This window comes from Protopterus annectens, chromosome 11.part0, assembly GCF_019279795.1.
Source record: "Protopterus annectens isolate FY-2018-M chromosome 11.part0, PAN1.0, whole genome shotgun sequence".
Lineage (NCBI taxonomy): Eukaryota > Metazoa > Chordata > Ceratodontiformes > Protopteridae > Protopterus > Protopterus annectens.
The window spans coordinates 702,362,283-702,389,571 of NC_056745.1; the positions used below are offsets into that span (position 1 = coordinate 702,362,283).

At 39.0% G+C, this 27,289-nt stretch overlaps 1 protein-coding gene across 4 annotated transcripts in view; it reads left to right on the forward strand.

Annotated features, from left to right (window-relative positions):
* Positions 1-27,289, forward strand: part of LOC122815561 (DENN domain-containing protein 5B-like) — a 1,792,502-nt gene that overhangs the window by 1,725,181 nt on the left and 40,032 nt on the right. For all 4 annotated transcript variants that reach the window (XM_044088154.1, XM_044088155.1, XM_044088156.1 and 1 more), the window contains one exon: positions 19,423-19,594. In XM_044088154.1, the coding sequence (XP_043944089.1) occupies positions 19,423-19,594 (172 nt within the window). The remainder of the gene's footprint in view (positions 1-19,422; positions 19,595-27,289) is intronic.

The following is a 27,289-nucleotide window of genomic DNA, read 5'->3' on the forward strand; positions in this document are numbered from 1 at the left end:
CTCACAACCTTCCCTCCTTGCCCCCTGCCTGTACGTCTGGCAGATTGACTAACACAGTTGGTGTTCAGCAGGACAATATAGCCTCAGAGAATATTCCTTCTCAGCCTGATACTAATTCATGGTCGTATGTATAGGTATAGATATACACTTTCATATATATCTAGAAGCTGTTACTATGTAAGTTCTTCTTCCATGTGCTGCTGGGGGAAAACAAGATCTGAGGTAATTACGGGGCTGCATTATGGGTAAAGAATGAGGCCTATGAGCTTTGCTGAAGACCTCGAGCTGGAGAAATGGCCGAGACGGATCCGAACCGCAAGTGAGAATAAAGGACGAGATGGACAACACACATGGAACGTTATGGTAAGAAAATTTTTTATTGCATAGCAAACGGCCATTAGATTTGGCCTATGGGTAGTGGGGGCAGGAAGATGCTGTGTGCTGTGATGTGTGTGACATCAAGTAAACCTGCACAGTAAGGGAAGGGCATAAACAATTCCAGCTGTACTAATTTGGCATGTGTAAGACTGATAGGTCCATCCATTCTGTGTCCCCTTTCCTTTTTCCGCCGTGCCAATGACTGTAGTGGTTCCAACACAAGGAGTAGTATCAGCCATATGTAAGAGAAACTGGAGCAACACAAAGCAGCTGATGATCAGCTGGAAGGGTACACAAAAGAGGAAAGATAACTCTGTAGTGAAATAATGCCATTTCTAGTGTTTAATTACTTGCAGTGTGATAGTGTCATGGAGATGATACAATGTGAAGCAAGGAGGATGTATATGATGTAACCTGTTCATGAAATCCACGAAGTTAATTTTATTTAGCTAATACACTCATGTTCTTTGGATGTACACATAGAGACAGATCTGATAGAGGAGTTATGATATAACTGTACATTGTTGAGGGAGTGTTTTTTTATGTTAAAAGTGCAGCCCCAGAGAACAGTTTGGAAATAAGTAGCAAAAAAAGCCAATTTATCTGTGATGTCATGTATCTTCAAGTGTTTGGCTATGTATTGACACCCATTAGTCCAATAACTCAAGGTGTTCAACAAAATAGCTCAGCTGAAGGAGCCAGTACATCAACTTAACACACATTATGGATAATTTGGTCAGCTTATGTTATCGACTACAAAAGATAGTTTTGTTTTTTGATATTTTTAATGACAACTCTGAGACCTGTCAAATGACTAGTTTCCAAAATCATAACTTCAGTTTTTGTTCTGCTTTGTGGTTAAGGTGTTTACCTTACAAACACAAGGTGCAGGGTCTGAGTCTCACAAGGGATAATTGGCTAGGCTTAAAATGGCTCGCAAGGGCGGTTAGCTTAGTACTAACCTATGAACCTATAAGCACACAGTGACTGAGTCATTGATTTACTGAAGAAGGCAGAGGCCATCACATTAAGAAGGCATTTGGTTTGCATATATTTAAAATAGCAGGTGACATATTAAGGAGCTTTTAACAGCATCCTTGAGGGAATCGTAAATATTGCAACTGAGTATTTTCCATTTTACTGCACAGTTCCTACAGTCAACTAATTACTAGTGCAGTGTAGTATACACAGATCTGTATGTGCAGTACTGAATCTTTTGATGAGTGTGTCACAGGGAGATATCAGATGTTTTAAACAAGTTAAATAAAATTGTTGCACTGATCCACCTAGTGTTATGAGTTTATCAAGTGAGATAGTGCCATGCTGATGTCATACCTGTTCTGAAAACTGTGTTGTGAAGGAGTGGTTATTGCTGTTTACATGAAGGAAATCTGTCAGTTGAGAATGGATAACATTTTCTGAGATTTTTGAGAAGGGATTTAATATGAAGATTTGCTAAAAGATAGAGACTTAAGGTAACACTTCTGTGGAAAACAATATAGTCTTTCTTCCACGGTGTTGGATTATCCATTCTAAGGCAATTCCCTTTATCAGAATTGTAATTAGAACAGCTGAAGTGAAGGAAGACGTCTTTAAGAATCTGCAGTCCATCAGTTCCTCTTGGACCTTCATTTTTATAGACATATTCACAAACTGGGAACCAAATGGTCAACAAAGGAGTGGAAAAAGTACACAGAAGACCAAACTAATTCAATTTATTAAAACTGTTTTAGCGCTTTTGTCAGAATGTATCCACAGACTTCTTCAGAAACAAACAAATCGAAGTAAATTCCACATTTAAATACCCCACCAAAAACGTCACTTGACTGTCAACACAATTAATTGATAAGTACATTCAAAACATTCACCTTTAAAAACAAATATACTGAATCCTTGTAAATGAGAAATATAGTTCGATCCTCGGCTGGGGTGCCTTCTGTGCAGAGTCTGCATGTCCTCCCTGTGGTCGCGTGGATTTCCTCCAGGTGCTCCGGTTTCCTCCCACATCCCAAAGACATGCTGTAGGTGGATTGGACACTCTAAATTGGCCCTAGGCATGAGTGCATGCATGTGTATGCCTTCTGTGGAAGGCAACTCGACACTGTAAAACTTTGCTGCCAGTCATGAGCGGACAGGTGATCCGCTGTGGCGACCCCTAACCGAGAAAAGCCGAAAGAAGAAGAAGAAGATAGAATAGAATAATAATGTATATAAGAATTATTGTATATATAAAAACTATAAAACATAAGAACGAAGTTTGAGCACACTAATAATAGAGGAGTAGTCATTTAACCCAGGATAAACACAAGCATCGAGTTTAATCTGCTACCTGAGTTCTTTCAACTCAACCAAATCAGTCCAAGGACCACCCCTAACATTTTTAATAACAATGCAATGCCCACAAACCCAAACTGGTATTTGGGATTACCAGAAACATTTTGGACAAAGCGTTGTTGGTGTTACCTTTCCTGATGTCCAAAATATGTTCATAAATATGCTCTCTAAATGTTCTTTTAGTCTTCCCAACATAAAAACAGTTGCATTGTTGACATAGAGACAAATAAACTATACCAGCAGTGTTACAGTTGCAATGAAAGTGTGTCCTAATACAAATAACATTCACATATATCTTGTCAAGTTCAATAAAATGTTTGCAATAGTTATAATGTCCACATTTGTGGGTACCCTTCATTTTGGAGGAAACCAAAAAAAATCACACTTGTCAGGAGATTCTAAGATCTCTTTAAAACTCATTCCTTTCCTATACACCATTTTTATACCACTTTGAAATGCATCCTTAAATTCATTAAAACAAGTTAGCATCTGCCAATGTGTATTTAAAATCTGGTGAATATACCTACACTCAGGAGTATATTTTGTAATAAATGATAAAGAATAGTCGGCTTTAACTGGTGTACCAACAACTTCAGATGTAACTGTTGTCGGACAGTTGTCCCCAACAGCACAAAGCAAAGGTCTATAAATACCAGTAACCATTTTCTGCTTGATTTCAGAAAATACAGCCTCAGACAGTTCTTTAGGGTAGTCTCTGTTACAAAACATATCAATAAGGATCTTAGCTTCCACCAAAAAAACGATTCATCCTCAGTAGTCATCCTAGTTAAACAAACAAACTGAGCCTTAACAATTCACTTTTTCTGGTGTGGGTGGTGGCAGCTGTCATAATGCAGAAAACAATTAGAATGTGTAGGTTTTCTGTAAATGTTGCTAACAAATCTTTTGTTGACACTATCCTTGGATAGCTTAACTTCCAGATATGAAATATTAGTTTTGCTGTATGTAAAAGTAAAGGTAGGGAAATCAGTAGTCTGATTCAAAAATTCAGCAAAAAGTTGTAAGTTAACCTCAGAATCCCTCCAAAAAATAATGATGTCGTCAAGGAAATGCATGTAAAATGCCCAAGGGGAAGTAGTCTCAAAGTTGTTTAATACAAATTTCCTTTCCCATTGAAACATTATGATGTTAGCAAAGATGGGGGCACATGCTTTCCCCATCGCCACACCTTTTCTTTGAAGAAAGTAATGCCAATCTATGAAGAAAAAATTGTTTTTCAAGACCAATTCCATAAACAAGTCCAAAACATTAATTTCATTGTTGGAAAACACACCCACATCAACTAAGAAATCATGGAATCATTCAAGTCCATTGTCGTCAGGAATAACATTAAACAAGTTGACATCAGTGGTACAAAAAACATATACATCATCGTAACTCAATTAAGATATCTTACTTAAAAAGTCCTATGAATCTTTACATATGTGTGAGTACCCATTCAACACATTTTTAAGCTTTAAATCTACATATTTAGCCAAAGAATGAGTTTTGGACTTAGAAGCATTAATTATTGGTCTCAAAGGGGGGGGTCTCTCAAATCTTTGTGTGTCGCAGGTAGACCAAAAATGGAATAATCGGGAATTTAACTTCTAAAAAGGACCAAGTGCTCAAATCAATCTGACCTTGGTCCAACATGTCCTGAAGTATCCAGTCCATTCTGGCATATGCAGTATTCACCATATTCAATGAAGTCTCCCCATAAAAATCGTTGTCACACAAAAATAAAAACATTTTGTTTAAGTAGTCATCAACATTCATAATAACAACCCCCCCCCCTCCCTCTTATCTGGTTTCATAACCCGAATAGTCTTATTTTTACACAACTGCTTCAAAAGACCAGCTTCATATTCCGAAAGATTTTCAATTAAACGTGAATTATTTTTACATAATAGTGACCTTAAATCAAAGTCACATAACTTCTCAAAAATAAGTAGAGGGAGGAGAAGAGGTGGGTTGAATATATACTACTTTTAAAACCATCCATAACATTGGCAATAAACTTGCCTTTAAATAACACTTTGAAGTTAACTTTACGTAAAAATAATGTCAAATCAATAATCAAATTGTCTATTCTGGTGTGCGATGTAGGGACAAAATTAAAGCCCTTGCATAACAAGTCAGCTGCATCATTACCAAAGACGTAACTTGTGTAATTAAAGATAAAAATGTCACCTTGCGTGTTTTGAGCCATATTTAAGCCGTCTAAACCTTCTTCATTGGAAACAGGCGAAAAACAGTTTTCAAAACTCATATCAACATTCAATGAACATAACTGATCCGTTCTCCTCCACTTTTGACATACACAGCCCCTATTCCTGTTAATATCGCCCCTCGATACATTCTGCTGGTTGTTGTACGGATTCCTGATCCTCTCCAAGTATCTGGGGAGGTTTGGGCCTAAAGGGGCCAGGCCAGCATGTGCAATGTCATTATCGTCATGTCCGGAACCATCTGCACTTTCATTGGATGTTACCATGGTAACCGAGGGCTTAGGATAAGCCAGTCCTTTCGAATAATCAATCTGGTCATGCTCAGACTTCTTTTCCTTCATAAGTTGAACATCCCCAATAATTTTGTCAACAGCAGAAAAAATGTTAAAATTCTCTTTGTGCTGTTCAAAAAGTAAATCTGCATGGATAATTTTCTCCAAGTCCATAGCCTCATGAATTAATACATCGATCTTTTCGTTGTGTTTAATTAAAACCTCCAAAAGTTCACAACCCTGGCGATCGAATAGTTCAATTAGTTCTGTGTGCAAAGGGGAGTTCAATACAAGACTGTTGGGGTATTTACAATGTCGTAAACCCTTAGGGATTCTCTGTACCTTAATACTTTCCATAAAATAACAGTTCTCATCCTGTAACTTTCTGATATTAAGTGGTTTGACTTTTAGATGTTCAGTAGATTCATGCAAAGTGTAGTTACCCCTTGTAACCTCATGTTTAAAGCCAATGTTCTATTGAAACCACTCAGATAACTATTCTTTGTCATTTATTACAAAATATACTCCTGAGTGTAGGTATATTCACCAGATTTTAAATACACACTAGCAGATGCTAACTTGTTTTAATGAATTTAAGGATGCATTTCAAAGTGGTATAAAATGGTGTATAGGACAGGAATGAGTTTTAAAGAGATTTTAGAATCCCCTGACAACTGATTTTTTGGTTTCTTCCAAAAAGAAGGGTACCCACAAATGTAGACATTGTAACTATTGCAAATATTGTTACTGAACTTGACAAGATGCATGTGAATGGTATTTGTATTAGGACACATTTTCATTACAACTGTAACACTGCAGGTATAGTTTATTTGGCTCTCTGTCAACAGTGCAACTGTTTTTACATTGGGAAGACTAAAAGAAAATTGAGAGAGGGTATTTATGAACATATTTTTGACATTAGGAAAGATAACATCAGCAACACTTTGTCCAAACATGTTTCTGGTAATCCCAACCACCAGTTTGGGTTCGTGGGCATTGACACTGTTATTAAAAATGTTGAAAGAACTCAGGTGGCAGATTAAACTCCATGCTTGTGTTTATCCTGGACTAAATGACTATGCCTCTATTATTAGTGTGCTCAAACTCCGTTCTTATGTTTTATATATACAATAATTTTTATATACATTATTATTCTATTCTATCTATATTTCTCATTTAAAAGGACTCAGTATATTTGTTTTTAAAGGTGTGTGTTTTGAATGTACTTATCAATTAATTGTGTTGACAGTCGTGACTTTTTTGGTGGGGTATTTAAATGTGGAAGGTACTCTGATTTATTTGTTTCTGAAGAAGTCTGTGGATACATTCTGACGAAAGTGCTAAAACAGTTTTAATAAATTGGATTGGTTTGGTCTTCTGTGTACTAGCTCCACTCCTTTGCTGACCATTTTTATGTTGGATGGTAGTTTTCTGATCTCTAAGGCATTTGTTTGCTTGAGGTGAAAATCATGCTGCGTTACAGTCAATGACAGAATAGAGCTTGCACTGGACAAAATTTCACCATATGTCAGGGCTGAGTTACAGTATTGCCTTACTAATTCAGCTATGCCTGCATGTTGTGCATCTGGCAGAGAAGAAGATACATTTAATTTACTGGGATATAGCAATAACTGAACCCTTTTCCAAACATCCCTCAGGGAATTGGACTGTTTCCATTTAGACAGGACATGCTTCTTTTTACAGAATCTGACAAGGATTTTACACTTTTCTTTAATTGTCTGTACGAATTCCAAGTCTGCTTCCACATGGAAACATTTTAGTCATGGTTGACTGTATAGCTAGGGATACAGACTCCATACTCACCAGACTAGACAAGAGCATGGTGATTGTAAAATGCTTGCCCAGTGCCAGGGTCCAGGATATCATAAGGGAGCTAACGTTCCTTAAACCACAATTATGAGTTTGACCTAGTGCTAGCTCATGTGTAAATAAATGACCTGAGGCACTCTTCTCAGACATGCGGAAAGACATGATGAAACTTGCTATGTATGTGTTAAGAGACAGGAAACACACTGGTCTTGAGTAGTATCTTGCCTTCACCAAGAATGATGCCTAGATGCCAAGGCAACACACTTGGCTTAACAATTGATTAAGTACTTGATGTTATTGTAAGGGTATCCAGTATATGCCAGTCTGAGATGAGTTGCTAGTTAAGACTTCCTTTTTCACCAGAGATGTCTTATGCCAGTTCTATATTATATATCGAAAGGAACGAATGTCGAATGGCCGAAATATCGAAAGTGCTGTTCATCAAGTTCTGGTTTGTGGGGTTGGGTGCAGTGAAGATCGGGAATTTTGCCCTTTCCTCAGCGTAGTGCGGTCTCTGAGTTGGTATATATAATTAGCGGGGGGCACAGCCCCCCACAAAACCAAGTTATTTGAACCGCACTTTCGATATTTCAGCCGTTCGACATTCATTCCATTCGATATTATAACATAGACCCCTTATGCCTGTCATATCAGGGCATCTGCACTCTGGCTAAAGCTTTTTCTGCAGCTTTAGGGCCTAGGCTGAGTCCCACTTCTAGACATTCCTACATAGCTGACTGTAACTCAAGTTTTAATGCATCATGTTGGCTCTACTCAGTATTAGGAATCCCAGTATAAAGATGCCAGAACTTGAGACCTTCCTTCATCTCAAATACATTCATATTTGTGTAGTTCCTGAAACATGGTTTCACTGGAGTGATAGCACTCCCTCTATATCCGGGTGAGAAGGCACAATAGGTGGTAAACCCTGATATAGAGGGAATGCTGTCACTGGAGTGATAGTACTCTAGAGGGAGTGCTGTCACTGGACTGAATCAGGGTTTACCACCTATTGTGCCTTCTCACCCCTGATTGACTGCAAGGGAGTATCTGTATTTGTCAGAAGCATCATCCCATCACCTCACATCAAATTCCCACAGCCCTAACTTAGAGATCCAAATAGCCCTTAAAATATCCAGCTATTACTTCATTGCTAGCTATAGATCCTCTCCATTGTCCCCCAAGGATCATGGACATTAACTTAACATTGAAGGGTTAAATAACAAGTAACTGCCTTCTTGCTAGAGGACCTCAATTACCTAAACATTCACAGACACACTTATACCTCTAAAAGTGGATATGCTAAGCATATCCTGGACTTTAACATCATTGCACAAGAACTGGTTGGAAAACTGTACAGTAGGCCCTCTAATATACTTGACCTGATCCTTACCAACCTAGCCCCTTCCTGTACCTCAACCATGGCTCAATCTGACCACAAATCAGTCATCTTGTCCATCAGGCCTAGTGGTACCACCCCATTACCAAATTGGGCAGTCTTCTCCATGACTTCTCAAGGGCAAACCTACTTCAGTTTCCAGATGACCTACACAAAATTCTCAGCAGTCAACAATTGGACCCAACTGCAAGGGTTGCTGTATTTACTTGCAGTTTTACTAGAATCTAAACAGCTGTATAGAAAGTCTGTACCCATCCACATGGAGTACAATAGTAAATTCAGGAATAAACTTCTTTGATGGAGCTTCGGTATTAATGAAGTATAACACATGAAAAATAATGACAACTTGTTAAAACTCCACATCCCCCTAACTCAAGACCACACCAAAACATGCCAGACAGCAACTTAATATCACTATTAGAAAATGTAAAGCAGACTTTGAGCTTAAGGTTTCTACTGATACCAAAGGAAAGTACAAATCTGTCTTCATTTATACCAAGAAATTAAGGAACCAACAATGCATTGAGATCATCTATAGTAATACACATTTTGATTACAGGGATATTGCAAAAATATTAGCAGACAACTTTAGTGCTAACTTTACCCAACCTACAAAAGTTGTTACCCCCGCCCACTACCCCTGAACATTTATTTTACAATGTGGAAATATAGGAATACTCCATTGCAGGTTCTCAGATTTTCAGTCTCAGTCATTGACAGGCAAACAAAGACAGAAATGTTGCTGTGACAGAAACTGCAGACGTATGCCAGATTTTCACGTTGGAGATTAATACAAAGGTCATGGGAAAAATTCCATCGCTTGAACATGATGTAGTGAACATTACAGCTGAACTGTGATTCTATGTTATCCTTGGAGAAGATGGAAAACTGTGTAGTAAGATGCAGATATTTGTACAAGACATTTATGTGGAAGGTGCTAGAAAGAAAAGCATCAAAGAGATGCCAGGAGAGACTTCTGAAACACCACCACCTAAAAACATTGTGGTACTGCTTGAACTCTCCCAAAAGGAAGATTCATCATAAGCAATATAGTTAAATACTCCAGATGTAGAAGGCCATTGTATGTACGTACTGTTCAAGAGTTGAAATGTATTCTAAGGGCTGAAATATTTCATTCATTTATTTAAAATATTTCTTTGAAAATGTTCAGAAGTTGTAGTTTCATGTGTACAGTACTTAACCTATTTTATATTAAGTAGGTCAAGTGAGCATGGTAATGTAATGCATGTTACCTCACAGATGTACATAGTTTCTAATTCAAAAAGGAAGATACACATGATGTTTATAGCTTTAATGAGTTAGCTACAGTGATTTCCCTACATGTGGTACAAGAATTAGAGAACAGTGTGAAAACATACCTTTTTAGAGACTAGGCCAATTTTACAGTGTCTCTGTGTCACTTTTGCCAATGTAGGCATTAAAGTGACCTATTTGACCCTGAATTGGATGAAAGTGGGTAAAGAAGATGGATGGATTGATGAATGGATGACTGGTTCAGCCTTAAAGGTTGAACTAAATGTGGCATGGTATATGTTATAGCAGTCCTAGAGTCTAACCAGTGTGAAATACATTGTGCCATTTTTTTCTGAGGCTCTTTGAGCTTACTTTTAAATAAGCCATAAATGTAGAAAAGAGTGGACTCAAAAGAACTGGTGGAAACTGTAGACATCCCCACATTCTCAAAGACATGGATAAATTGCATCCTGCTTTTTCATTTAAAGTTCCTGCTTGCATAATGAGTTGTTTTCTATGTATAATGCTCATCTTGACAGCATTTATGAGCTCTGTCAATATACCTTGTCAAACATCATTTGAAGTAAATGGAGATTACTTAGCCAATATAATAAACGTAATGTTTAAATTGATTTGCCTGTTTTTTTACTATAGGACTATATAGTCAAAAAATGTATGCATGCATGGTATACATATATGATGTATGATTTTTTTTTCATCTGTCGCCATACCTCTCAACTTCTTAGCCGAAGAAATCTGGACAGAGTTAAAAAAAAAAAAAAAAAGTGTGGGAACAATCATGCAAAATATGGACAGATTTTAAATATTATTCTTATAAACTTAGAAAGTTGTTAAAATAACATATTTTGCACTAGCATGCTTTTTCTGAAGGATGTGAAATCTGAAATTTAAATGTCTGCCATTATTTAGTGACTGATTCTCTAGGATTTTGCCAAAAAAACACAAATGTTATGAGGAACAGACCAAAAATATGAGGCAAAAAGCTGGACAGGTATGTCTGCCACTGTAACTGGCAGTGCATGGATCTAAGTAAAGCTCCATGTACTGTGACATCCAGTTAATATCCCACTGGACTGCCATTCAAATAATGTGACATACCTTACTATCCCGGGGTAATAACTAAGGAGCTTCAGTCCTCACTACTGACTCCAATGTGAGACTGTCACCTAAACAGGAGTAATATTTCACAATTTCCCACTAACAGCACAACAGGAATACACTCTGTAGACTGGGACTGGAATGTATACTTCTGTCCACTCCTAATGTAACTCCTCATTACACACTTCAGAGCAGTGTGTCCCAGTTTAAGACCTCTGATATACTCACACTTAAATAAATCAAATTTTGCACATCCAAACACTTGTGGGAAAGCCTGACACAGATTTACAGCTGTTTCCCTTCCCCAAAATAATATGGTAATGCTACCATCAATCAGAGTTTTTTCATGCCATTCTAAAGGGGTGGCCAATTATGAAAATTAAATATTAAAACAAATAGTAGCAAATGGCCTAAGCAGCCAGGCTTTAAGTGGCCCGGGAAGTTGTCAAGGCAAGTATAAACACACTCAAATCACTAAAGAAAAACACTGATTGTCCAGCCACAATGTACGTTGATAAAAAATATTTAATATTAAGCAAAATTATTAAAAATATAAAACAGTAATTTCCAATAAACAAACAAAACTCAATCACCAGGAAAATGAAATCAGTACTGTAGGATAGAGATCCAACATTCAGAAAAACTCTTAACTGATCTAGCTGATTAGTTATAATTTCCTAACTAAAGAAAAGTAAAATATCACCAGCCAGACAGCCACGCTGAAGGTCATAATGCTAATATTGTGCTTGCAGAGTGGAAGGACCATTACATTTTTAATGAAGGAAATGCATGGAATACCTTTATTCTTTTTTACAAAAGATTTGTTGATTTCATCTTTTCCTTATGGGCAGGAAAGGTGGAGCAACTTCAGTGTTTCATACAGTATTTAAAAGGGACCACTTCTTTTTTCAGATTTACAACACATACTTCTGACACTTGTATTGACTTTCTTGAGGTCAACTTATTATTTGATGGTCATGGAGAGATTGAAACATCAATCTTCAGGAAAGACATTTGGAAGAATACGATGCAATAGTATGCATCCGAGTCATATTTTCCCAATATCAGAAAGAGTCAACTATTGAGAATATCTAGATTATGTACTAATGAAGGGACATATCCAAAGAAAGCTGATGGTTTACTTCAACAATTTAAGAAGCGTGGATACATGGATCTAGAAATAGAAAGGGCTGTGAATACAATGAAAAATGAAAGAATGAGAAGGGGACAACCTTGGTTTTAAGCATCCTGTGATGATGGTAACACACAGTACAAAGAAAGAATACCATGAGGATAATGATGGCATAAAGCAGAGATATAAAACGCATTTGCAAGATTATCAGAAATAATTGGAAACTCTTTCTGATTGATAACATTAAGAAGATAGTGGGCAATGAGCCATCTTTCCACTTTAAGAATAATAAAAACCTAAAACATCTTCTATGTAAGGGAGAGTGTGAACCCACAGAATCACAGTATGATATCAAATAGAGTATGTACCTTCCCCTGCAGATGATGTACTGCATGCAAATACATAAACACAACTAATGTATTTATACATCCTACTACCCAGCGAATGTACAGACCAAGAATATATGCTGACTGCACAACTAGAAACATTATTTGTTTGGCTACCTGCACTGGAATTTCCTGTTTCTGTGTTGGGAAGACCAACAGGCCGCTGAAGGAATGTATATTAAAACATCTCATTGACATTAGATTGAGTGAGGAACACAATGCTTTAGCACCACACATTAGAATACAAATGGAACATAGGTTCTACTTTATGGTGTTATATGTACAAAAAGCTAACCCACTGGGGAGTGATCTCTGTAATCATTCAGAAATTATGGAAATGAAATGGGTCACTGACCTCCAGGTGGATAAACAACCTGGACTTAATGGTGTGGTCTTCTTAAAGCCAGTACTGAAGGGGCATACGCTCTGACATTAAATTTGATTGGTTGATACTATATTTAATTTACAGGAAGTGATGTGTTTTTATGATTTGATGAAGGGTTATACCTGAAAGCGCTTATCCATTTTTAAGTGTTTTTACAGTTGATTTTATATTAGTCATCCATTATTTATTGGAATAAAGCATCGTTTTTAATGGCCTTCAGCATGGCTGTCTGGCTGCTGATATTTTACTTTTGTTGGATATAATTTCTCCACACCAAACTTTGGTGTCACTCTGAGTGTTGGTTTTTGAACTAACTGAAGAGCACTGTCCCTGACCTATACTAAATTACTACAACAGAGCAAAGACAGGCTTACAGTTCTTGGGCAGTCATTATTTTGGGTATCCACTGCACAGTTCAACTGACAGCTTTAACTGATAACTGGCTACTATTGACTTCAGCAGGCTCTTTTATAGACTAGCCTGTCAACTGTTCCAGTTCTAATTTTCATTTCATATTTTTAAATCCAACCAGCAGCTGTTTTCTAAAAGTTACTTCCTGTTTTTCAGCTTCTTACAGTAACACATAGCAACTGTCAACATTCCAGTGACATCATCTGCTAATCAGCTGAATCTGAGACAGTTTCCCTTTAGAATTTCTCTTCACATACATGCGCAGCTAGAAATGCAAAAGGACATTGTTCAAGTTTTTAAAACATTCTGTTCAAACAGATCATGAATCTAACATGTAAGAACTTATTTACAATATCATAGCTAGTCATGCTGGCATACGATACACAGAACAATCTGAAATTATATATAAAACTTCAGCCAGACATGCTAGCACAGATGACACTGTCTGATTTTTTTCACATGTACTACAAAGCATTATGATCGGATATCTGATCCATAACCAAGCTGTTATGCCCGTAGAGTGTACGGCAAGATTTACCTTTTTGAGCTTTGCCTCACTCCATTCTCAAGATGAATCTGTTGTATATATAATACATAGACACACACACATTTCTTTACCAGGGTAGTACACTGATCATTACTGACTTTTTGCAAGGATAGGTAAGGTGAATGAACATTCACAAGTTGTTACAGAATAGTACAATAAAACAGAAGAAGTCAAAAATTAGAAGGAAACAATTACAGTTAAAGTGGTATAGACATCTTACAGTGATATACAGACAAAATAGAGAGCAAGAGAGAGAAAAGAAGGATAGTGTTGAGAGGGATTTGTATGGTATGTGGAGAATGTAGGTAATATGTCTCAGCAGAAGTAAAACAGGAACATGCGGTCCTGGGCAAAATAACCGGGGGAGGGGTGGGGTGGGATTGGTGGTTTCGGCTATATGACCTTCATGGGGACCCAGAGCATTTAGATTGTAGTTGAAGGTGCTCAGTTAGATATCCTTCCATATCACTGTTGCAGTATTCTTTACTAAAGGGATTCTCTACAAAGAGTAGCCCAATGTGCAGCCAGTATACCAAAGCCTTAGGATTTTATAGACATCATATATCACGCACCTGCTCCCTGCTTATGGCATAGGGCATAAAGGTGACAGATGGACTTGCATACCTCAGTATTTCTTTGCCATCAGTCTGAATGCCATAACTGATTGTCTGTCTGAATGCTCCTTCTTCTGTGCTGGATACTAAGCTGTGTTTCAGATAAGTCTCCCACTGGGGGCTTCTTATGTTTTCTTCCTTTTTAGTTTTGGGAGTTTACATTTCACCCAGAAAGGGAAAAGTCAGTGTGAGAGGCAAATTCCCCTTAAGCATCATCACAAGCAGTGTCTATTCTGTTTGGGTGCTTCTCATGACTATACCAAGCATTTGTCCCTAAGTCCCTACATTGTTTTTTCTCCTCCTTGTCCCTTTACTGGAGAGCTAACATCTTAAATTGCTGGAGCAGGGTGCTATGGTGAAATCTTCCCTTCTCAAATGTCAGATACCTGCCAAGAAAAAGGCTGAGAGTCAGGTCTTATTTGGCTGCTGTCTCACCTCTCCTGGATGTCCCTCTTGAGGCTGGTGAAAGCCTAGAGTATCTCCTAGTTGTTACATCAGATTCCTGTGCTGCAACCAGATTGGAGGCCAACATGGATCTGGCTTCTCACACGTCCTCGGAGTCTCTGCAGATGTCCACTCCAGATGTTGATTGAAGAGGAGCCTCGGCTAATTATTTCAGAGGGACCAGGGAGGATTCCATAGATAGTTGTTCAGGACTAGATTCCTACTATATTACTTGACTGTAGATAAGGGATAAGGGTCTGAACCTCCTTGGGTGTTTAGGGCAGATTCCCCTCAAAAGAAAAAACAAAAAAAGCATGTTTCCCATACTCTAAAGATCCCCAACATGAATGGCAGGATATTACACAGGGGTTATTTAATGCACTTATGGCCTTGAAGGCTCCCCAGGGAATTTCTGTACCTGCTGCCCCTTGGTCCTGTACCCCATTCAAGAGGCCCAGAGAGCAGAATTCCTCTGAAGATGAATTGGATTCTGGGGAAGAGTCTTTGGCATATTCCTATCATATTCCTTCTCCCTTGGATTATGGCTCTGAGGAGGAAGACTCTATTAGTCCAGACTCTCCTTTGGGGAATACTGTTTCTTGTATGATGGATTTTTTTTAAATGGGACTGTTATCAGGTTTCTGACATGCAAAAGACTTATTATGAGCTCCTCCAGATTGAGTCCCCTAAGCCCTCTGCTGTCTCTCCTGTCTTGGTTGCCATTTTAGATACCTTTTCAGCAGCTTCATTGGATCCAGATTCTCTCCAGCCCCTAAGAAACCTGACAGATTTTACAAGGTGCCTGGTAAGTGTAAGTTTCTCTACAGATGTCCTTCTTCTGGTTCTTCTGCACTGTCTGTCTGTTCTGACAAACCCTCTAAGCTTTTGTCTTCTACTAAACTCCTTCCTTCTTACAAGAACAGTAGAGCTATGGAATGGCTGGGCAAGGAGATATGTACTGCTGCCACTTTGGCCTTTCTGGCCATTAATTACCAGACCCATATGACTAGGTATGTTTTAGCCCTTCTTTCTCAGGCTTGCCAGGCTATCTCAGACCTTCATGATTCTGAAGGGAAGGTCTCTGCCATCTCTTTACTGGACTCTACTTCTCAAGTAGCCCACTTCTCTATTAAATGTAGTTATGCTACAGCTGATGCCTCCTGTAGAGCTGCTGCTTTTGATTCTGTTTTCAGACATTACTCCTGGCTTCATCTCTGGCCTTTGCCTGATGATATTAAGGCTAAATTGTTGTAACCTCCTCTTGCTAATAAGAAACAGTTTGGGTTTGCGGCTGCTGAGCTTTTTAAGTCTCTACAGGATAAAGGTAAGGCCTTGCAGGAATTGAAGCATATATTTGTTTCTCCTATTCCTAAGTTCCAGAGAAATTATCCATCTAAATCTGATTTTGTTCGCAGGCAGCCACGCCGTCCCCCCAAAGGTAAGAAGGGTTCTAGGCGGGTTCCAGCTGCTAAGTCTACTCAGATTCCCACTTCTCAGAAACCTCCTTTTCAAGGCAAGCCAGGTTCTATCTAACTGTTTGCTTCCCCCTTTCCTGAGCCAGGTTCCCTTATCTCATCTTTCCCTGTCCCTTGACAGTTGGTTAAGGATCACTCAAGACTATTGGGTTCTGTCCATCATCCATCAGGGATATTTCATGGTATGAAAATCCCTTCCTCCTTTTCTGGGCATCCCTCAACCTCCTCAGGAACAGCTTCCTTTCTTCCCAGAACTACTTCAGGGCCTTTTGGCACAAGGCACTAATCAAGCTGTGCCCCCTTCCCAGGAGGGGAAGGGGTTTTATTCCAGGATGTTTCTGGTTCACAGGAAAGAAGGCACCTGGAGACCCATTATGGACCTCTTTCAGCTCTGAAGATCCCCTCCTTTTGGATGTTAGCCCTTCATACCCTGTTTCTTCTTCTCCCAGGCTTTCCTGCTTTCCCTGGATTTCAAGGCTGTTTATCTTCATATCCCAATTCATCCACTTTTCAGAACGTTTTTGCGTTTCTCTGTTTCTTCCTTGCATTTTCAGTTCTCTCCTTTGCCCTTTGGCCATTCTACCACCCCAAGAGTTTTCACCAAATGCCTTGCTCCTCTAGTTGTTTTGTTTTTTTTCAGAATGAGAGGGGTTCAAATCTTTCCTTATCAGAATGACCTACTCCTTCCCCTAGACCTTATTTTGGCACCTTCACTGTACTGTTTTTCTCTTGCAAAGCCTAGAGTTTACAGTAAACTTCCAGAAATAAGTCCTGGTTCCTTCACAGAATCATGTGTTTCTCATTTGCAGGCTCCAGACTAGCCTTATGCTAGTTTCCTTCCAATGCTCTTTTATGTACTCACCTTTTTTCAATCTTTTCTTCCTCAAGTTTCACTTATGGCCAGGGAGTTTCGAAGAGAATTAGGATTCATGGCTTCCACTTTTCCTATGTTACCCCAAGCCAGGCTTCACATAAGAAGACTCCAGTGGTTCCTAAAGTCAGTATTGCTCCAACACTGTCATCATCTAGATTTTTTAGTCCCTCTTCTTTCATGCCTCAAACTCGAGCTTCAGTGGTGGATTCATCAGCTGGCTGTCACCCAGGGACTTCCTTTTCAGGCCCTGTCCCTTCTTGGGAACTCTTCTTAGATACCTCAAACACAGGGTGTGTCTCAAGGTCCAGGGTTTCTGGCCACCTCATCAATATTTAGGAGATGAGAGCTCTCCATTTTGCCCTTCAGACCTTTCATTTCCTTTTTGTTCCAGGGCCCCTCAAAGTCTTTATAGGCAATACACCTTCCCTCCCCTTCCTCTGATTCCAAATGTCCTAATCAAGATAAAGCAGGTCTCCCACAAAACCATGCTGGTGACTCCCTTTTGACCCAGAAAGCAATAGTTCCCTGTTCTTCTGCATTTAGCCAAGGGCAATCACCACAAGTACTGGACATACTCACACAAGACAAGGGGTCTCTCATCTATCCACACTCATCCACTCTTCAACTGACATTGTGGATGATAGGGTTTTGATACACTTTAGGCACTTTTTTCCTGAATATGTTCTTAGGGGTTTGCAGGAGGCTAAGAAACCAATTACCAGGAAATCCTATATGTCCAAATGGAAGAGATTTTCTGTTTGGTGCCTTGCTCATAACCAAGATCCATTTCCTGTGGAGATCCCTCTGGTTCCCTCTTATTTGTGTGAATTGCTCCATGTTGGGTTAGCATATTATTCTGTTAAAGCTCACCTTTCAGCTAGTGCAGCTTGTCTGACATTAACTCCTCCTCCTCTGGCCTCTAGATTTGAGGTCAAGCAATTTCTTAAATGTGTCCTTCATATCAGGCTTCCCAATGAGTCGATTCCATCTTCCTGGGGCCTTAACATTGCTCTTGAAAAATTGACAGGCTCCTATTCAGCCTGCAGTTTTAGCTTCCTTACAACATTTTACATGGAAGACTACTGTTCTTTTGACCCTTACCTCAGCTAAGAGAGCATTTGAACTCCAGGCTCTTATGGCTGTTCCTCCTTTTTTAGTTTTTTGTAGGAACAGGGTGTCTCTTCATACTAATCCTTCTTTTATGCCCAAGGTGATTAATAAATTCTCTTATTCAGTCTGTTAATTTGCCCTCCTTTTTCCTTCTCAGCAGTCTGCTAGTGAGCCTATGCAGTGAGTGGGGAACATACACGTGATGTACAATGTCTAAAAATCCTAAAGCTTTTAGTATACTGGACGGATGTTGGGCTACCCTTGGCAGGGAATCTCTTTAGTAAAGAATACGGCAACAGTGAACAATCTTAGTGTTATGGTAAGATTTTGCACAACTGTACATTCCTTCCTGAAGATTAAGCTAGAGGATCATCTTATGGGAAATGCAATGGGGTCCCAGAGAGCAGGGTCTGCTATTGAGAAGGTGTGTTTGCTAGACTGGAAAAAGGATATTGAAGATCCTTGGAGTGACGAAAGGGTTTTGTGTGAGACAGGTTGAGAAGGTTGTCAGTTGAGTATTTTTCATGATGTTTGGTGGCAAGTGGGGCAAAAGAATGGACACATCAGATTGAACAGTTGTGTGTGAAGAAAAAGGCTTTCCCTTTATATTATGGGGAGCCAATTTACTTTAGTGAGGGTAAGGGAGTACTGCTCCAGTGGGGAGATTTGTTGACAAGACAACAGATGGAATTGGAAATGGTTTGGAGTGTACTGGATTTATGTACTGAAGCACTAGCAAAGATCGAAGGCCATATTAAAACTGGAGTATTAGGATACCTTTATTGATGGCTGATAAGGTGGTAAAAGAGAGGAATGGAAATATTTTGTTTGGCCCAGGAAAACAGGGGATATACTTTGGATCCAATTTTTTCTACGAAATATTGAAAGTTGATATCCATTTCTCAAACATCACAACTTGGTTATGATCAAAGGTGATCCTATACTATGTAGAATCTGCCTAAGTAATGCATGGCAAAAAATGATGAAACAAACGTCTGCAAAATCCTGCAGATTTTGTTTCACTTTTTCAGCCTTCACTTGCTTTCTGAAACTGTAATGAAGTCAGTTAACCAAAGTAAAGCTCCCAAGTCTGCCATGAAAGCAGGATGGAAGTGCTAGTATTGAAGGAGTAAATATCTTAATATATGATATAAGCTGTTAATAACCTGTTGCTAAAACTTAGTTGAAGTTTAACCATAATGTGTTATTCTTTATTTTAAATTTCAGAGAGTGCTGTTGCCTATTTTGAAACAACTGATCAGATAGGAACAGAAGGGGACTCTTTACTGAGATTATCTGCCTATAAGACCCTCTGTCATTATGTCAATGCTATTAATACAGCACCAAGAAATATCGGCAAAGATGGGAAGTTTCAACTGCTTGTCTGCCTTGGCACTAGGTAGGTATGACATCCAGTACGGTATGATAATCTCAGCAACATTGCTCAGACTACAGCTCATGGCATAATGCTTACAGTAATTCCAATAAGCTTTAGAAATGCTTAATGTGAACACTTTTACTGCTTACAGCTTGCATTAGTATTAATAAATCTGCAAAATCATATTGTACCATTTGTACCATACCAAAGCTTTTTTTTCCCTGATGAGTGGACTTTCTTGTCATTTTATGCTACGGTGTTATACATTTTATTCATTAATAGTCTGCTATTACTGTAAGAAGCAGACTTAAGCTGCATGTGGTTATGCAGTTGTGCTAAGGTATACAAATATCCTAATTTAACAAGTGAACCTAATTCAAGTTTTAAACTCTGGAGATAAATACACCAGTTTGCAGATGACATTTATGTATAAGAAATTATACTGAAATGTCTGCTTTGAAGTCTGTTGTTTTTTTTTTATGCTTTGTGACCACTCAGTTTGTAGTCAAAGAGCCAGTATAGCTTGCAGGTTGTCTAGTACTGGTGCTGCTGTACTATATGATAGGGAGAAAATGCTCTTGAAAACCTGGAGATGTAATCCATTTCATTGTGACTGTGTACTTTTTTTTTAAATTGGAGGTTTTAACAACAAATTAATATCACTGCTCTCTACCATTGATCTAGGTTTATTTTTCTACGACCAGTGATACTTTGTCATTTCACCCAGCATTAATTTCAGAAACCAAAACTTACCACTACTGATATTAATTGCTCTCCTCTAATCCACATGATGCAGAGAACACTATAATAAAATATCACTTGTGCGGCTATGAAATATGCCCCCATAGTGTGTGGTCACCAAGTTGCACATATATTAGTGCTGAAAAAACTGTCAGTATCTGAAGTAAGGGAAACTGTCCTGTTTGAGATTGAGAGTGAATCCCACAAAGCACAGGGGAAAGCATACTGAAGTGTAGATTCTGAAGCAGGATTTATTTACATTTTTATGTAATTTCTATTTAAATAAATAATGCATAGAATAGCTCATCTGCATATTGAATTTTATCTAAATGTTGGCTTTAACAACTTGTACATAATTAATTTATTCAGCCACTCTCCAAGTTTCTAGTATGACTGTATTGTCATATTTACTTCCAGAAACAATTGCTGACTTACTGAAAATGAGATTTAGATTATATTTAGTCCCAGGACCTTGAGATGCCTGAACCATTGCTCTTTATAACCGATTCATTATTTCTTATGGCCAAGAGCTGGGCATGCAGGAACCAGGCTTTAATTATGTGCCGTGCACGTTGTTCCCTACACTGTTGTAGCTGCAGAAAATGTTATGTATCTTCCACAACATATATTCCCTTCTGCTTATATTGCCTGCTTCACCCATGTTATGAACAGGCCATGATGGTCTTCCTGCTGTTATAACACTTTTACCATTTCCTGTCTTCTGTCATGACAGAAAGGTGAGTAAGTACTTTGCCATTACTTTGTCATTCATTTCTCTCCCACCACCCACCTTATTCTACCCTTCAGTTCCCTGCCTGTTAGTTGAACTTGAATCACTATAGTATTGGTTGATGTCCTGTCAACATATTGATGGACAGGCATGGCTTTCATCCCATTTTTATTTGATTAAGGAATGTGCTGTTTTTCAGATTCCTATCAGTTGTGCAAAATTTGTACTCTAAAAAGTACAGTTGTGTAACAGTGTACCATAACAGTAGATGTCCTATTTCTCACTGTTGCAGTATTCTTTATACCTGGGATATCCTGTGAGGATAGCCTAATGCCCAGCCAGCATACCAAATTATACTTTTCAAGTGTTATATGTCAGATGTGTAAGGTATATACGAGAGGTAAGGACACCTAATCCTCATAACTGAAATTCCCCCAGGAGAACCAGAGTAACCCCAGTAAAACAACAGCATGCCCATCCAGGAAGGGAAACAGTAGTATATAAGGATGTAAAAGAGAACCCCTCTGCCAGCAGTTGAGCAACAGAAAAATAAAAGGGGCAGGAGGGAGGGACAGAATACTGCAACAGTGGAAAGTAGGACATCTACTATTATGCTAAGATCTTGCACATCTGTACTGTTCTTCCTTATCACAGTTGCAGTATTCTTTATACTTGGAAGAGTACAAAAGCACCTGTAAAGTATGTGAGGAGGAATGCAGAGAACAGCCCTCCAGAAACCCATGAAGGATAGCTCTGGCAAATCCTACCCTGGCCCTGGAAATGACATCCAACTTAAAATGCTTGGTAAAAGTTTGGACAAAAGGCTTAAGTAGCAACTTCCGAAATGGATCCAGACATTTGCTTGAAGTCCTGCATAACCTTGCCCTTATCCTGCAGGGTATTAAACAATTCTGCAGCAGCAGTGCTAAAAAGATTCTGGTTATATAAGGAATAATCTTAAAGACTGGCTTTAATGTCCTCAGGCAAAGCCTGCAGGTACAACCAGGAATATCTCCTCATGACAGAACCAGATGTAACTGCCCTAGTGGAGGCATCAATTGTATCACAGATGCATTTAATGGAATAGCAGGCCATCTGAGAGGCAGAATGCACTGAAGAGAGAACAGAAGTCTTCCTGTCCAAATCAGGCAAGTCAGTCAATACCTACCCCCCCAAGCTAGGATAGAGAGCCAAGACATATCTAGTCATGTGGGTATGATAAATAATGGCCCAAACAGGCAAAGCAGCAGAAGTATACACTTTTTTTTCCATATCTTTCCATTTCACTGCTGTCCATGTCAGAGGGCAGAAGCTTGGAAGAGGAAAACGATCTGGGTGGCTTATTTGTGGACAAGGAAACCACTGCATGATCAGATGACTTATTTGTGGTCAAGGAAAACCACTGCATGATCAGATGACGGACTATGAAACAAGTATTTATGATCCTTGGGTACCTTATAAAATCTGTCTCGTTTCCTAGGGCCCAGAGGTTGAGAGTCAGCAGCCTGAGAAGCTACTGTAAATTTGTCCAACATGGCAGCTAAGACTGGAGGGACTGCAGAAGGTCTGGGAGGGTCCAGTTGCAAAAGTTCATAACACCTCTTTTGAATCTTTGATACTTGGGAACAATCCCACTCTAAATATTCCATCATACAAACCACTGTATCCCCAAAGAATAATTCCTCAAAAGGAGATTCAGGGCACAAAGAATCCTCTTCATCAGACCCCAAGGTCAAAGGAGAATGTATATGTGCTAAGGATTCTTTACCAGAGTCCAGCTCTTCATCAGAAGAATCAGAATCTCTTGTTCTCTTAGTTGGGGTGGATGACCAGGGAGCAACAACAACAGGGACAGACAATTCCTGTGGGGGTTCCAGAGCCATAAGGGCATTAAGTAGCCTGCAACTATTTTTGAAAATCCTAAGCTATAGTAGCCACATTTGCTTTTCTGCTCCTTTTTTAAAGGAGCATCTGCCTTAATAAATCTAAAAGACTAAGAGCACTGCATGAATTCATATAGCAGAATTAACAGTGGGATGCACCACAGCAAGTGATTGTAAAGAACTTCTACGTCAGATGCACCTCAATGAGCAGATGCATTAGTAAATGAACACTGCTATAGACCATATAGGTTCAGCAGCTCATAAGCTATTACTAAGCTGTTCATAGGTAGGTACTAGGCTATTGGCCCTAGGGCCTATATAAGCCTAGCCAAATGGTACCCTGGCTTTTGCCACCCAAGAAAATTATTTTCCTGTGCCCCTGTCAAGCAGAGACACAGAAGTGATCCCTGGGGTGAATTTCCTATCTCCCATCCAACCATCAAGATTTTTCTTGAAGAGTGCTAATGAGGAGGTTTGTTTGATATAGATAGGTAGTTTGTTCCAGAGTATGGGAAGTCTCTGAGACAGGAATCTATCCCTCCAGCATGTTCTGTTTATTGTGGTGACAAGGTTTAGGTCCCTAGAGCGTGTAGCTCGGAGGGATTGGGATTTCTTTACATGGAGCATGTCCAACAGCTCTGGGTTTGACATAGCTTTGTATGTTAGGCAGAGATCGCCTCTGAGTAGGCAATATGTGACAGAGTAAAGCTGGAGTTTTTTGAGACTGTCTGCTTAGGGCATCTGTTTGAGGCTGGTAATCCTCTTTGTGAGGTATTTCTGTGGCCTTTCCAGTTGTTGTAGATGTCTTGTGAGGTACATACCAAAAGGGGCGTTGTACTCTATAATGGGTCTAATGAGTGATGTTTATATGTATTGATCATTTGTAGCCTGGCCATTGCAATTACCATTATGTATTACCTTCCTCTCCATAAGGGATTTTGGGGCCAATCCCAGGATGTGTTTATGCTTACCCATCCATTCTTTTATGGTTTGTTTGAAGGGCTATATGTTGCTGTGCAAGTTTAGAGAACATGTACTGGTGCTAGTGGTGTTGCCAGTTTTGTGAACATACTGGAGGTCACCAGGATAGTCATTTAAAGCCTTGTATGGTAGGCAGAGTTCAAACAGCAGGTGGTTGTATGAGAAATAAAAGACTGATACTGTACCAAGGCATTCTTCATAGGTCTTATGGATCAGGCCTTTCATTTTGTCAGTGAAAGTGTCTTTTAGGTTGGATTTTTTTTGTCTGGACAAGTACATACAGAAGGATGCATTATGTTTTATTGTGGGCCTAATAAAGGAAGAGTACAGAAGAATGGTGACATCCCTAGACCTGTAAGCTATATTTTGGTAATCAGCTGGGCTCAGCAGAAGGAGTTTCTAATGGCCTTGGTGGTTGAAGGAAAGTTCATTGTCTGGAAAAGTGTTCAGGTCCCAAATAATTTGATTTTGAGTGGCATGTAATGTATGTGCTATGTGCATGGGTGCTCATGTTTTCCAAAAGACACTTTTAAGCATTTATTTTCAGATTGGAACCCATTTGCTTATACATGCTAGACCCTGTTATAGACTTAGGGATTCCCCTGGAGGGTTCATGAAATGCAAGAGATCAAAGAGGGTTGGGCCTAGTGGCACTGAAAACCAGACATAAAAAACTCCATGTACGAGTCTGTAAGAGAATGAGTATAGAGCAAGTCTACCCTGGTAGTTCATGGCCTTTAAGCTGAAGTCTTCTATTTTTTAGAAATCTCTGGGGTCTTTCAAGTTACGTGATGTAACTGGGATTGGTACATGCCAAAAGGCACACTGTACTCTATAACTGACCTAATTAGAGCTCTATACAGAGAGATAATTTCTTTTGATTTGGATGATATTATATTTATATTATATTAAGGATTAAGATTAATCTCAAATCATTAACTCCCCAACAAGAATAAACAAACTTAATAATAAAGAAACCATACTTGACTGGATATTAACAAATAGCCCACAACAAAAATACACAACAGGAACTCTCCCTGATGACCTCAGTGACCACTCCCTAACATATGTTATCAGGCATAAAACAAACATTGCCATCCCTAACCACATTAGAACATGCCATAGCAAAAAAAATTTTGATCCCAATCTGTTTCACAATGAACTTATACATGTTAACTGGTCACCACTGAAATCTCTGCCTATAGATAAAGCCGTTACTTACTTTAATAATTCTTTTCTAGACATCCTAGAACATCATGCCCCAATGCGATCTATTCGTATGAAACCCAAAACAGCCCACTGGCTCTCAAAAGAAACTAAAATACTAATCCTCAGCAGGAATAAAGCTTGGGCTAAATGGCGTACCACAAAAAACACAACTGATCACCTCACTTTTAGACAACAAAGAAATGTGACAAAAAAAGCCATTCTACAAGATAAAAAGAACTTTTATACACAGCTTCAACATTCATCCCTTAACCAACCACATAAATTTTGGTCCACTATTAACATGCTGTTATCCCCGGGCAAAGTTGCCACACCAAATCCACTAGGCTCAAACCCTGACCAACCACTACAAACAGCTAATGATTTTAATACCTTTTTTACTTCAGCCATATTAAAACTAACTAAACAACAAAGCCCTGATACATCTAAACTGCAAACCCTAAACCCCCCTCCCCCACCATTTCACCTAAAACCTATACCAACCTCTTACATATTGTCCTTGCTTCAAAAACTAAAACCCACAACCCCCTCGGCTGACAAATTACCAACAGAATACCTCCAAGTAGGAGCTAAAGCTGTAGCCTATCCCATCTCTATACTGATCAACAGAACCATAAAAGAGGGTACTATTCCATCACTCTGGAAAATCTCTCATATTATCCCTCTATTCAAAGGAGGTGACTCTACTGAGTATTCCAATTTCCGCCCCATAGCACTACTATCTCCTCTCGCAAAAATTATGGAGAAATGCATCCATAAACAGTTACTTAATCACCTTCTAAGCCACAACCTCCTAGCTAATTGTCAACATGGGTTTCGACCATTCCATAGTACTACCACTGCCTTACTATCCTTTATTGACTCTATTAATACAAACCGCAACAATAACACTTCTTCTTCTGCATTTTTTGTAGACCTGTCTAAAGCCTTTGATATGGTCAACCATGAACTTCTCCTCCATCATTTAAAATCCCTCTCTCTAGATAGTCAGGCCTTAAGCTGGTTCATATCCTATCTCGACAACCGTAAACAAGCCGTACTCTGGGATAATCAACTCTCCGATCTCCTCCCAACTTCAATAGGAGTCCCTCAGGGCTCTATCTTAGGTCCTCTACTATTCTCCATTTTTATAAATGACCTTTATCTAGCCACTCCTCAATCAACTTGTATTCAATATGCAGATGACACAACCATAATTTGCTCAGCCCCAACACAAACTAAGCTGCACAGTCTCACACAAAATACCTTCACTACTATAGAGCAATGGTTCTCTAATCACTGTCTCCTCCTCAACCCTAAGAAAACCAAACTTCTGCTCTTTTCACCCACACACAAGTCCCCTTCTATTAACTTCACACTTACATCCAATGATGGTACCCTCATCTCTCCAGACCAAACCACTAAACTCTTGGGTATTACTATTGACAATCAACTAAAATTTGACACTCATATTAACTCTACAATAAAAGCTACCAACAGAAAACTTGGTTCTCTCTATAGAATCAAATCTTTCCTAACTCCCAAAGCTAAAACTACCATAGCTAGATCCCACTTAATCTCTACCCTACTTTACGCTTCTCCCATTTACACTAACCTTTCTAAGTATAACTTCAACAAACTAACTTCATCATACAACAACATTGCTAGATTTGCTACTGATTCCCCTTATAGGACTCATCATTGTCTTAATCTTAAACAACTAGGCTGGCTAGAACTACCCTATCTAATACAATCTTACCAACTCACTATTGCCCATAAAGCCCTTTATCACCCTGACAACACTCCTATGCTCTCCTCTCTAATACAACCCTACAAAAATCAGAAAAACCTACGCTCTTCTAACAAGATACTGATTCAAACTTCCCTATCAAATAACTCAGCAGGTGATTCCACATTCTCCAACTCAGTCGGCAAAATATGGAACCAACTACCGCAAGACCTCACTACCACAACTTCACTCCCATTATTTAAAGCTAAACTAAAACATTTCCTTACCAAACACTGGCTATGCTCCTGTAACAACCCTGACTAATCATTTTTTTTCCCTTCCAGCCATCTGCCTACTTCTTTCTCTTAATTCCTGCTCACTAGAAGTTTCCTCTTCAGAAATGTCCCTGTGATTCTTTTTAAATGGAATCATATCTATATCTTTTT